The 14,159-nt window shown below is 35.5% G+C and overlaps 1 protein-coding gene across 1 annotated transcript in view; it reads right to left on the reverse strand.

Moving 5' to 3' along the window:
- Positions 1-14,159, reverse strand: part of LOC145984124 (uncharacterized) — a 928,179-nt gene that overhangs the window by 337,685 nt on the left and 576,335 nt on the right. Inside the window, exon 12 of the mRNA XM_083117559.1 lies at positions 5,758-6,007. Within this exon, the coding sequence (XP_082973685.1) occupies positions 5,758-6,007 (250 nt within the window). The remainder of the gene's footprint in view (positions 1-5,757; positions 6,008-14,159) is intronic.

A 14,159-nucleotide genomic window follows, 5' to 3' on the forward strand; every position in this document is an offset into this window, starting at 1 on the left:
GGCTCAGTTGGTAACACGTCTGGCTACCATGCTAAAGGTCCCAGGTTCGATCCCCAGCCAGTTCAAATCCGGGAACTTTTCTAATGTTGGAAGCAGCCACGGTGCCCACCCAGCGTCAAATGACATGGGTACCTGGGGGAAACCCTGTGGGGTAAAGGCGGTCAGGGGTGTGATGCTGCTCACATGATCTACCATTGATCTTTATTGATGTAATCTCATACGATGGCCATGGTGCCTCCATGAACAGCATGGATCCCTCCTTCTGTGCTGTAAGAATTAAGGATAATGTTTTCAAAATTTGGAATCCTTTTCTGTTGCAAGAGGACACTAGTTCACTCTTTGTATTTCTGGCAAATTCTTGAAAACCGGAACACAACCATGATGCAAAATAATATATGGTTATTTTAAGTGGTTTTTATTTTATTTTTCATGAAACATTTCATCCTAGTTTCCCTGAACTTTCTCAAGTCAAGATAACCATACACACAACCTTACATGACTAGTCACTCTACACTTATAAGGAATGTCCTTGCTTCTTCCTAGGAAAACTGGTTTCTCTACCTTGCTGTGCCTCCCCAGGTGTCACAACTGGTGGTTTCTTCCCCTTCCCTCAATCCAGTGACCAACTCTTCTTGTCTTCCCTCCCCTCCTCCTCCTGATGGCACTGACCTTCACTTTCTTCTTTAACTGGTCTGGCAAGTTAAAATCTTCCACTTTTATGATAAAGATGGCTCTGGAAACTTAACCAATTTACTTTTCACATGCTTTCCTATTAGCTCCACCCAGTTCCAATTTCCCCATTCATTTTCTCTTCCCTCTTTATGCAGATGAGCTTAGTTTCTGCCACTTTTCCCTCTATTTAATTTGCACTTCTTAATCCTGTGCCCACATCTCAACACGTGCTCACTCAGTGCTGTTCTTGGATCATTCTCTTTAATATCTCTCCTATTCGAACAGGTGTTCTCGGGTTAACAGTCAGGTTATTGATTGATTGATTGATTTGCTTTATTTTACTTCGCTTCTTGTGCCACTTTTGACTAATTTGCGAAGATGGAGATGAGTGATGACATGATGAAAAATTAATGAATGGACACTCGCACACATCCATTCCCAGGCTAGCATTCAAACCCGGGAACCCTGGCATCATAGCACGATGTGCTAACTACTCTGCCACGGGGGCCGGTACCAGCCAGGTTAAATCTGCATTAGCTTCCAACGTTTTGAATGCATACATTGCTCCCATCTTCAGGGAATGTAAAAATGGAGACTAGTGTAGGGTTATATATATGACTTTGAAGGGGCTTAGCTTGGACGCTGTCTTCCTATTGGCTCTCTCTGGATCCTGGTGTTCTCATTGGCTGGTGTTGTGATTTTGTGGGGGAGTTGGTTCCAGGCATGACTGAGCTGGAGTCTCACATCCTTGTTGAGATTGGTGCTTTCTCGTGAAATGGCTATGGCTTCCTTTACCCATCAGTCCCACCAACCAGCACATTTGGCTATTTTTTTGGTGTCCCTCAGTGATGCTGTGTTCCGCAAGTCCTGACTTTGCTGGTTGGAATAATCTGATATTGCGCTGATGTTCATTGTGTCGCTGTTCAATGGTGTATCCTGTTTGGCCTATACATGGTGTCCCACACTCACATGGTATAAGGTATACTCCTGGAATGTAGAGTTCGAGGTCATCTTTGACTGAATGGAGTATGGCCTTGGTTTTCAGTGGCAGCCTGTGAATGGTCTTCACCCCGTGCCTGGCTAGAATTCTGCCAAACTTCCTGGATGCGTGTCCGACGAATGGTAAAACTGTTACAGTGGGGCATTCCTGTTCTGTGTTGCTACTGGTAGAGGGGCTGTGTGGTGCAGAATCGGCCCTTCTAAGGGCTACACTGTTATCCGTGCTTGGTTTCTGTTGAGATGAAACTGCCTTGTTGATATCTCTGATGTGGTGTCCATTCTGCTGTAGTGTGGTTCTGAGATGAGTGAATTCTGATTGCAGATTCTCCTGGTCTGAAATGGTTACTGCCATCTCCATGGTGAACTGGATGTTTGAATACCGATTGTTAAGGAAATCCAGGAAGCTATGTAATGCCAGTGGCCATATGATGTCAGTGTCATCCACATATCTGTAGAAACAGGAAGGTTGGTTGGGAGCATCTTTCAGTATTTCGTGTTCAAAATGTTCTAAGTAGAAGTTCGCGATCGCCGGTGAGAGTGGTTAACCCATGACAACTCTGTCAGTTTGTTTGTAATATTTCCCATTGTATAGGAAATATGTGGAAGTTAGCATTTTGTTCTGAATTATTTGATCATTACTACTTTTTGTCCATGATTCCCTATATCTAAGAATATTACAGTAGGAAATTGGTCTTTTGATTTGGTCAGGATTTCAAGTCTATGAAAACCTGTGCAATGGTGTAGTTCAACCATAATCTTTTGACCACATAAGACCGATTGTTGTAGGCACCTGTGCAATTTTATTAATTTCTTTTACAAAGTCTGCATATAATGAAGGGCATTTTTACTGTTGTTTAGCTGTTAATAATTAGTGCATCATGATTCTGTTTTTTGGCATAAAAATCGAATATAAGCCCCAGCAACTTGATCAACATTTTCTGCTTTGTAAACAGTCATTATCAGTAAAACTACATATGACAGAAATGTAATATTTTTCACTATCTATGTTGAGCTATTTTATTAGCCAACTATGCTGGAAATATGGGTCTATAGGTGGAAATTGTTTCAATTCTTGTAATTACATGGACAGTAGCATGCCCCTAGCAATGGGATGGTATTGGTGCAGTAATAAAACAAATATAGACCATAATACAATAATTTTAGGACATGTTTTTAAAATTTATAGTGCATATTTGAAGTTCATATTTTGGTCCTTTATAGTGCATATAAATCTACCCCTACTGATAAATCATCACTCTACAACAATGAAATTTTATTTCGAAGTGAGTTAATTATGTAATAAAGTGATATACTTTTTACAATAAATGTTGTGAGTCTGGTGAGCTAATTCTGCTAATGTTTAAATAAGTTTAAAATGTATTTTCTTCTTTTTTCTTTTTCGATTAATTTCAGTGGCCACTGCCACCATCCTCGTTGGAACTTGCTGTACTGTTGCTTGGCGTGCATCTTTTGTTTGTAGTTCTCTGGCTGTGCATCTGGGTCTGTGTCCCAGACACACAGTTAACAACAGCACACCTAGCGGCAGCCAGAGAACTACAAACAAAAGACCCACGCCAAGCAACAGTACAGAAAGTTCCAACAAGGATGTTGGCAGTGGCCACTGAAATTAATCAAAAAACAAAAAAAGAAGAAAAAACAGCTTCGCAGATAAAAGTGAGTACTAGTTTCTCCATATTTATATACTACCGCGTCTCTCTTTTCCCAATTATGAATTTAAAATGTCATTCAAATCAGTCATTTGAGAGTCATGTAATTTATGCACGTAACACAATTATTGTTACTATTTGTAACTCTAAGTTACTGTTAGTTACTCTTTACATTTATCATAAGTCTAGGGCTAAAGAAAGTGAGGGAAATGTAAAATTTAGGTAATTTTTATAGCAAGTTGCCTTGGGACAAGGATGGTTAATGTTAATTAGAAGTGAATTATTGACAAGCACAGTTAAAAGCAAAAGTAAAAAGAAAATAAATTTTACAAAAAATATTATCTTTTGGCATGTCAGTATGGCCTCCACAAAGAACCAAAAAGAAGAAGAGATAAATAAAATTAATTAGCTTCAATTCTAGAAAAAGCAATGTAGATTAGATTAGATTAGATTAGATTAGACAAAAATCATTTCGCACGGAAGTACTGCAACAGGCTTTAAACATGGCTTTACATGATTGTAGGTATTAACTTTGGTTTATTGTAGAGGTCCATAATGACTTAGTGTACGAGAGGTTATGCTTTTTGGGAGCAAAGATGTTAAATATTCATCTTCCACGGAAACCTGTTCCTTCCTGAAAAATACAAAACTAATGGCAAATCTTTATGACAAATTGTTCTAATGGGATTTTTTAGGAAATGTCTGCATTTTAAAAATGCACATACACACAAACAAAAATAAAGGAAACAGGAACAAAATATAAATAGTTGCTGCAGATATATGGTGTTAATATTATAGCCATGGGAAAATGGGACATACATGTCTAATCCATTAGGAGAGCATTACACTCGATCAGACATGGGTGTTTGTTCCATCCATCTTTTACCTTTAAATGCCAGTTGGTCCCACTCGGAACTAGTGACAGTAAGCCTCCTATACAAACTGGTCTCTTTTAGGACCAGAAGCATGTGACTCTAAGAAAGATTTCAGACAGAAGTGACAAGCAACATGCAACAAGTGACATGTATCATTTGGAAGCATCAGTAATCAATAAAGTAACTTTTGAACCAAAGATACAAAAAAGCCGAATGTGTTATTGCTTGTCAATTATGTGTCACTCAGACTGAACCATTTTCTCAATAATGTGCATCATGTCACTTTAGTCTGTTGTTCATGCATACATGGTGAATGTTTTGCTTTAGACTGAATGGGCTCGTGTTGCTTGTCACTTGCCACTTTGGTGTGAATTTTCTGTGTCACTTGTCCCCTGTTGTATGTTACTTGTTACCTGTCACTTGTTGCATCAGTCTGAAACCTAGGTAAGTTTCTCATCATTTCTACTGAACAAGTCTTGATATTTCATTTTTGTTTTCTTTTTTCATTTATATACATCCAGAGGCATGAATACTTGAATTTCTATGTAATACAAGTATTATAGATGTATGTCAAAAGCTGTTTCTTTTTAAAAGAAATTAATTTGAATTTAAAAGCACTGGCTTTTCAAAGATGATGATGTACTTTAAAAAAAAAATACCAAATGAGAACTGTTTGTTGTGGAGGGTTGTTATTTGATTCATTCTGGGTAGAATGACATGAAATTTTGACATCCTACCTTCATGCAAAAGTAATTAGATTTGGTTGATCATAATGACTCACTAAATGATTTCATTCACGTACAATTTAAATGTGTTTCTTCTTCTACATCTTCTAACTACACTTGATGCAAGGGAGGATAAAATATTTCCCTTCCTACGAGAGCATGTTCTTTTCCTTAAAAAAAAAAAAAGAACTGACTCCAACTCTCTATGATAAGTAGTTACAATCTGTGATTTGTTTTCTTTTTATGATGCAAATTTAAAATGCTGGTGCCAGAAAATCTCTTGCGTGGTGAGTGTTTACAGTATAAAAAGGTCCTGTGTGCAATAATGTGGGTAAATATAAAGTTTGGGAACCTAAAATCAGAATTCCATCGTATTCAATGTCCAATTCAAGAATCCATGATTCAAAACCAAGTTTTTAGTCTATGGTTTACAACAAAATTCTCTAATCCATGATCCATGGTTCCCAACACGTGTCACAAATCATGAATTTGATATTTTATTCTCACATTCTGAGATGGCTCTTTAAGTCTGGAATAGATACTCAAATTGAAAATGTAACAAATCATGATTTCATAATTAATGCTTTAAAAATCAGATTCATGTTTCTCCCTAATAATATACAGATATATGCACGAAATGGAAATGAGAAGGGATTACTATGGCTATCAAATAATAATGTTAACATGGCATAATTTTAACATTTCAATGAAGGGGAAAAAGTTCACAGAAATGATGAAAACTCAAATTATTTTTACCCATAATGCATAGCAAACATTAATGTAAAAAATATACATTTTAATTGTACATAACTTTCCTACCTAAAGCTCGACTGAAATCAGCCAACATGCCACTGATGGTTCCTGTTGTAGATTTGGAAGTTGCTGGTTGTGCTTGCGACTGTAATTGATGTGACTGCAATTGGGACTGCAATTGTTGCATTTGCTGGACTTGTTGTTGCTGCTGTTGTTGCTGCTGCAGTTGCTGCTGAGATAATTGATTTTGTTGCTTATGCTGATGTTGAAGTTGGTTTAACAAAGCTCGGGCAGTTGGGTCCATTCCACTTCGTTCCTACAAAAGAAAAAAATCTGATTGAATATCCCAGTCTCATCTTACATCAATGGCATATCCTAATATCTACTACACATATGTTAGTTCTATTTATAAGAAAACAAAAGTAGTTTCTTTAAACAATTTATATCTCCAATATATGCCATAACTAAAAAAAATTACAACTTTGTACTGCACAAAATGCAAAAATATTTGAAATAATTGTTAAGGCAGTTAGATGCATTGCAGTGAAAAATATATATTTTCTTTCAATTGACAAGCATTACTGTAAGGACAGAGTTGTTATACAAAATAGACACAACTTACATTAATAAGATATTCAATCAGATTATGAATAATGAAAATTAAATTTATTTTAAGTCTTGGAGCATGTATGTAAAACCATAAATATAAAATCAAATAAAAATGTCCACTTTCCTCTGTTTTTTTTTTAACATTTGTATTTATTTATTGACAAGCCACAAAGCAGTTTCGTCAGAGCATTAACAACTAATAAGTTGTTTCAGTAAAACACCCATTTGAGATCTCAAAGCACTTATCAGAAGCTAAACTTAGCCCTAAAAGCTAATAAAAAGTAGTGTTTCCATGTCAAAACCTTTGATCTTATTTTTGTTTATTTGACATCATAATAATGTAAATTCATCAGGCTCTTTAAAAAAAATATACAGGAATCAATGTTTCTTCAACCAAATATTACACTATTACTTCTTGTAAGGAATATACAAACTCAAATCTTAAGGAACTGAAATGAGCAAAATATTTGTTCAATTTGGTTATTTATCAACCTCTTTCTGCTTCAATAGTGTAATAATGGTGGTGAAAATACACGATGATTGGATGCAGTAGATGGAGGAACCAGCCATGTAGCTAGATATTTTGTCGCCTTAGACAGGATTGTGGTTTGCCCCTCCACCACGCACTAACAATCATAGATATTTTAAGTACATCCTTCGACATTTTCTTTTTATGTCAAGGTTTGTGATATTTACAACCTACAAATTTTGAAATGAGGAAGCAAAGGAAAACTCATTTAAAATAAAATAGGTTATATTTAAAGGTTCATAGTGTGGGTTTCTGACTAAAAAAATAGTTTAGCATATTTAAGAATATTTCAGTTATGTTTTAGTGTATGAAGAACATCTTTAAAAATGTACTATTACTACTACTTTGGGACACCAAAATTTCTAAGTGTAAATTTCTGTGTCTCATATTATGACTTTTTAAGCTATCATGACACACTAGGCTTCAGTGCCCCTTATCTACCACACATTATGGGCCTGGGAGGAACAAACCCAATGAAGCACAATGATGAACCAAGACCCTTTGTTGTAATGATCATGAGTCTAGTACTCAAGATTCTTGTTCACCAAAGTGATACAACTGAGCATAGTAGTAATAATACCTAAATAATCTTTACATTTTGCTTGAACACAACATACAACACACAAACAGCATAACAAAAAAAAAAAGACTACCTCTGATGACCTGCATACTTCTCTGCCTCAAAATACATCCCTGATGTTGACTCCGATAAGGAGTCAAAAGCTTGGAACCAGTATAGCAGCTTCCTTTATCATGCTGTTTTTGTTTTTTGTTGTGTTCAAACAAAATGCCATTGCCAGCATTTAGTGGGAGAAGTTTTTTTATTATGACCTAAGTCATAATAATCATTCAAATCATCTCCCCATCTAATGGCATCTATTCACAACATTAAGACAGTTCCTATAAAGCAAAATTTAGTCAAAATATTTCAAACGTGATTTTTCATATTAATGCAAGTAGTTTTTACATGAGTGGCACATACATTTCTCAAAGTTTATTTCAGAGGCAGGGGCTGCTAAGGAGTTGTCTTCTTCTTCTTGTTGTTGTTGTGATGATTATGCTTCTTTAGTTATTTACAAGATCCATAATTGATTTCAATTTGTAAATTAGATTTACTACCAATCAAGATATAAACCTAGTGCATTAGAGAAGGCAATTGTAATATGAAAACCCACCTTGCTTTTGAAAAGCTGTTTCAATCTCCTAAGCTCAATTTCTTTCATTCAGACAAGCATGCTATCCTTATTCTATTCCTTAAACATTCCTGATTTTAATTCACAGTTTTTCAATTAGAAGGAAAACTATATACTTTTTATACAAGAAGCAAAAAATTGATGTTCACAGAAATGACATTTACAACAATCACCAAAAACTGAACATCAGAAAAATGAATATTACTAAAAAACATGAAAATACACAGTAGCTTGTTATCTTAGTAATTCATGTACGACAATGCTAAGAAATCTAAAGTTCAATTCAATCAAGCACTTGTCTGTCTGTAAAATTCACACATCATTTATTCATTGTTTTTTCTGCTTCAGAACATTAGACATTGGAGTGTCAGCTGATAGCAGCTCCTCCTTAAATACAGCATTGATTTTCAATATAGATAACCTGTAGCATATGGTCTCAATAAATTACTATCATAATTGATACTAACAGTTGGGATACTTTCAATTTAGAGAAGAAAAACAAGCAATTATCTTTTATTTCTATCAGCAATATTGTCTGGTGTCATAAAATTTCAATTGGAAAAGTGAAACACTATTAGTCAATATATTTAAAAATGTGTGCTTTTAACTGTACAATCATTGGTTACAAGACATCTGGTAACATAAACACTATTGCAAATAACTTTAATGTACATGATTACATAAATGTGTGGTTCAAGTCAATGGGAAATAGATGTAAGCACTTAGAATAAGAAAAAAATATGATTGATCTGTATAAGCTATTCAATATTAATGTAACGTGACCAAATTTTGAATAGGTTCCTAATTTCTGATACCACATTTCACCCCAGAATAGCAGAGCTAAAGTTCAGATGATGCAAGCTAACATGTTTCTTGGTCTGCCAGTTGCATCCCCGTGCCTGACCTTGAATGTCATATTTTAACATTGTGGCTATGGTTTTGGGCTCTTCATGAGTTTTGATGTAATATTTCACTTAAAACTTTAGGCCTACAACCGAAAAGTTACTACTTAGTACTCACTTCTTTCCAAATTTGATATAATCTTAAGAGATTTAGGAACTATAACAACCTGGTTTAAAGTTAAATCACAAAATGCATAAAAAAAGTACATGGAAAAGAAGAAAGAGGCAAAAACAGTAGTAAAGAGGAAAGAAGAAAGTGGATGGGCCAATGTAGATGGGAACAAGAAAGTATTGCATGGATTAGTGAGAGAAAGGAGAAGAGAAAGAGGAGACAGTTGTAAGCTAAGGGATGAAAGGGGAAACGTAGAACAGGATGAAGAAATAAGGAGAATGTGGAGAAATAATTTCAAGAAATTGCTGAACATGAAAAAAGGAAAGGAACATGAAGAAGTGAAGGAAAAAGATAACAGGAAGGAAAAAATTAACCTCACTTGGAAAGAAGTGGAGGAAGCACTGAAGAGAATGAAGAGAGGTAGAGCACCTAGAATAGATGAAGTGTCAGTGGAAATGACACTAGGAGCAGAAGTGATTGGTGTACAGTGGCTGTACAGAGTAGTGAAAACAGTGTGGGAAGAGAGGTAAGTGCCAAAAGATTGGACAAAGGGAGTTCCCATATTCAAGAAGGGGACAGAAAGGAATGTAAAAAGTATAGAGGAATATCACTAATGTGCCACTCAGCAAAGGTGTATGAGCAAATATTAGAGACAAGAATAAGGGAAGTACCAGAGCTAAACATGAGAGAGGAACAGTATGGATTTAGAAGAGGCAGATCAACAGTAAGGCAATTACAGGAAAGGCATTATGAGTATGGAAATGATTTGATTATGGCATGCCTAGATATAGAAAAGGCATATGATAGCATGGACAGAACAAAGATTTGGAAGGCTCTAAGAGAGAGAGAGAGGAGTCAAGGAAGAGATAGTGTGTAGAGTGCAGAGCACATACAAGACCAACCAGGGCTGTGTGAAGATGCCACAGTGGGAAGAACATAGTGGTTCAGTATAAGTAATGGAATAAAACAGGGAAGTGCTCTTTCCCCACTGCTCTTCATAATTACAATGGATGTAATTAACAAAGAGGTGGGGAAGAAGATAGGAGAGGAAGAGATGAAGGCCTTGTTGTTCGCTGATGACCTAGTAATATGGGGAAACAGTGAAGAAGTATAGTGACAGCTTGATATTTTGAATGAGGAAATCAGAAGAGCAGGAATGAAATTCAGTGCAGAAAAGAGTGAGGTGCTAATAACAACAAGAAATAGAGCCAGAAATATACCAAGAATAAAAATGGACAAGGAAGAGTTGAGGGTAGTGGAGAGTTTGAAATATCTAGGCAGCATAAGTGAGAAAAGTGGAAGAATAGATAAGGAGGTAAACAGAAGAGAACAAATGGAAAGTGGACTCTATCAAAGCATTTGAAGATTAATATGGGACAGGCATGTACCTATGAAATGCAAGAAGGTAATATATAATACATACTATGTACCAATAATTATGTTTGGAGCAGAGACTTGGACAATGACAAAGAGAGACCAAAGAAAGATGCAGGCAGTGGAGATGAAATTTTTAAGGAGTATATTGGGGAAGACTAGAAGGGATAGAATAAGGAATGAGGAGATCCGACAGACAGTGGCGGTGGTGAAGCTTCAGGACACGATAGACCAGGCACAGATGAGATGGTTTGGACACATGAATAGGATGGGTGCAGAAAGATGCCGGTGGAAAGAGCAGATAGTGGAGAGTGTTAGGAGAAGAGAACAAGATTGGAAACCAAAACAATGGAAGAGAGGAATGGTGGAAAACCAGAACAAAATGGAGAGGCTTAACTTCTATGCTGACCCAGCCAGACACCGGAAATGGTGAAGGATCATGATGAACTACCTAGTTTTAATCACATTATTTCAGGGAGTGAACTGACAGAACCACCATATTGAATACACTACTGAGTTGCTAATTTCAGATTCTAAATGTGTGCCTAATTTTGACCATCTGAAATTGTATACCCTTTATAAATTCTTATGGTATATTATTTATTTCATAGATGCCTGGCCGAAAAAGGAACAACTGGTCATTAGAAGGAATGAAAAAGCTATTCAATGAAGATGAAAGAAATCCACCCTCTAGGACTATGTAGAGTGAAAATGTTGATGACCGATTGGCATCTTCAATTGGCCACAAATTTGCACTTGGTAGTAAGCTAAAAGACCAGCTTTCAAAATATTGCATGTTGATTGATGGACATTTCTATGGACTAAGAAGACATGATATCCACTGGCGGCATTAAGTAATGAATGAAATGAAAGGTATCACTGGAAAGAAGTGGTTACAACACTTTATAAAAAAGGCATCCCATGCACTTGTTTAGAAACCTAGAGCTGATTTCAATATATAGGATTAAGAATTTTACCAAAGAAAAGCTCTCACCTTTTCTTTATATTCTTGGACCAGAACTGCAAAAACATTTAATGCTGATAAAATGGGAATTTGTGTAGTTCATGACACTCAATTTTATGTTCAGAGTATCAAAGGCAGATAGAGGTTCATCAATTACAATTGTGACATTCATTGGATTGATTTGGTGTTTTAAGTCCACTTTATGCACAGTAAGGCTAATCGGGACTGGACCTACAGTTTAAAGTGGGATCCGAACCACTTGTGCCTCCACCGGGTATCGAACCCGGGACCCCTTGATTACAAGGTGACAACGCTACCACTGCGCCATCGGGGAGGCCCTATTGTGACATTCATGAATGCTTGTCCCTCCACAAATCATCGTCCCACATGCCAGAATGAAGCCTGAGTTGCTGAATGGAACATCACCAGGGACCATCTCAGCCTGCCATCCAGGATGGATTCAAACCCGAGATGTGTGCATGAACAGACGAACATAGGTAGAAGAATTTCAAGTACTAATACAATCAGTGAAGGAAGTAAAATTGATTTCATATTTTGCAATATGCATATTGTTCGAATCTGATGCTAGTTTATAAATCTATTTTTGCTGGTATGAAACCTGAAATGTATAATTGTAAACCTTATCCAAAATTTAGGCAACGTTTTCTTAATAGCCAAAATATGCATATAAATATGTTTTTAAAAAATATAGGAAATATTTTATTTCAATGTAAAAAGAAAAGGATAAGAAATAGTGATAAATATATATAGAAGGTATAAACACCTTAACAGCTTGTTTTATTAATATTTAGGTAATTAAGTTATCATATTAAATTAAGTATCTGCAATTTATGAAATGTTTATGAAATATATTTTGTATGTACTGTATGTCAGGAATATGAAAATTAGACAACTTGGCTGCTCTCAAATATTGCATCACTGTGTAAAGAATCATTTTCATAATTTTACTCTTAGAACTACTCATAGTCTTGTGAAGTGTGAACAAGTATGTTCTAACAGTACAAGACTACATCTATTACTTATTTATAATATATATTTCTTGAAATTTTTCTGCAAATAGATTATCAATATTCAAGTTCACATCATGGTTGAAAATGGATGGCTCATCCATCCTCTGATTGCACTCAGAAGGCCCAGAAATAATAATAGAATCTATTACACTACACTTACGATCCCTAGGCATTAATATTACATCATAACAGTCATTACAATAGTAAAAGGTTAATTAAAGGCAAGTGACACAATTTACATTTAAGATGAAAAACTGTCAACATATATATATCCCACATAATCTATTACCATTTTCTACCTAGTAAAGCTAAAACATTCAATTCGTCTGGTGTGCTGGCCCACAGAGATAGTAAATTGCTACTGGTGGGAGATCTCTTAACCCTTTCAGTGCAGAGAATGTATGTCTATGTTTTCCCCTATTATGTACAAATCACGAATAACTTAGATATACATTTTTAGTTTTTGAGTGCTTACGAAAATGTGCATGTGTTTCTACATCATTCACTGATCGTTTTGCTGCCAGCACTAGTCATATCAGTTCATGACTTGAATGGCAGCACGAGTGCTGTTTCCTTGTTTCTCCTCTACTTGTCCTTGTGGTGTGTGAGATATATTTGATCATTTGACACAATGGCTAAGATGAGTATAATTATTGCTTTTTATGCTTATATTGAAATTGTTTTAGGTTTACAACACTCATAGAATTGTACCTCAAAATGAACATAAATGTTGCCTTACTGACAACCACCATTCACTGCCTCCCGAATGGCACAGTGGTAGTGATGTTCCCTTGGAACTAAGGGGTACCGGGTTTGATACCCAGTGGAGGCACATATTGGTTTGGATCTTACTTTAAACTGTAGGTCCAGTCTCGAATAAATACAAATAATGTATTTACATGTAATGTGATCTAACAGAATAGAAACTGAATATAGACTTTTGAAATGATTCTCTATTAATGATTTTGAGTTTATTGAATTTATGAGAAAACAACATGAGTCTTATAAACAACTTGAAATACCAACTACAAATATTCATTGATATAAAAAGAGCTGTAGAAGGAAACAAAACAGTAAGCAATATCAATATACAGTACATTACAGAATAATTCTTATATTCACATTTCTTCTACAATAATGTGACTGTCCAAAGTTGGAGTGGATTTGAGATTTGGATAGAAACTGTGGTATATTCAGGAATGTGTGACCTTAATGCCATTAGGAGAGCACAGTGGTAGTGATGTTCCTTTATCCATCCCTTAAATGCTGAGGTGGTACAAAAATGGACCACCAGGTACTTTTGTTAATTACAAAGAAGAAAGCAGCTATGCTGCAAGTATAAACAGGAAATACTGTTATAAAAGATAACTACTATGAGAAAGTTAGATCCTTCACTAGGAAGAAAAGTTTTATGATCAAAATAAAATAAAGTTCAAGTCTACTTTTCACCAAGGAAAAGGTTATGTACAGAAAATGTTTGGTTGCTTGAAAGGCAAATAACACAGAAATCCATTCCAAGAACTTGAAAATCCACTCTGGAGATGAAAGTCCTCTCTGTGGACAATTATGTTCACTCCGTGGACAACCCAAACTTACAATTTTTAATTTTCTAATGAACTCTGAGCAAATGATCTTGGCCAAGGTTAGCATTTGATTAGGTTCTTTAAGGACACAATATTTAATTATTTTTACAAATTTTCAACGATTTTATTCTTTCGTGAAATCATCTCCTCGTTTCTACTGCTTTTTTTTTT

Source organism: Lepisma saccharinum, chromosome 2 (assembly GCF_977018435.1).
Source record: "Lepisma saccharinum chromosome 2, izLepSacc3.1, whole genome shotgun sequence".
Lineage (NCBI taxonomy): Eukaryota > Metazoa > Arthropoda > Insecta > Zygentoma > Lepismatidae > Lepisma > Lepisma saccharinum.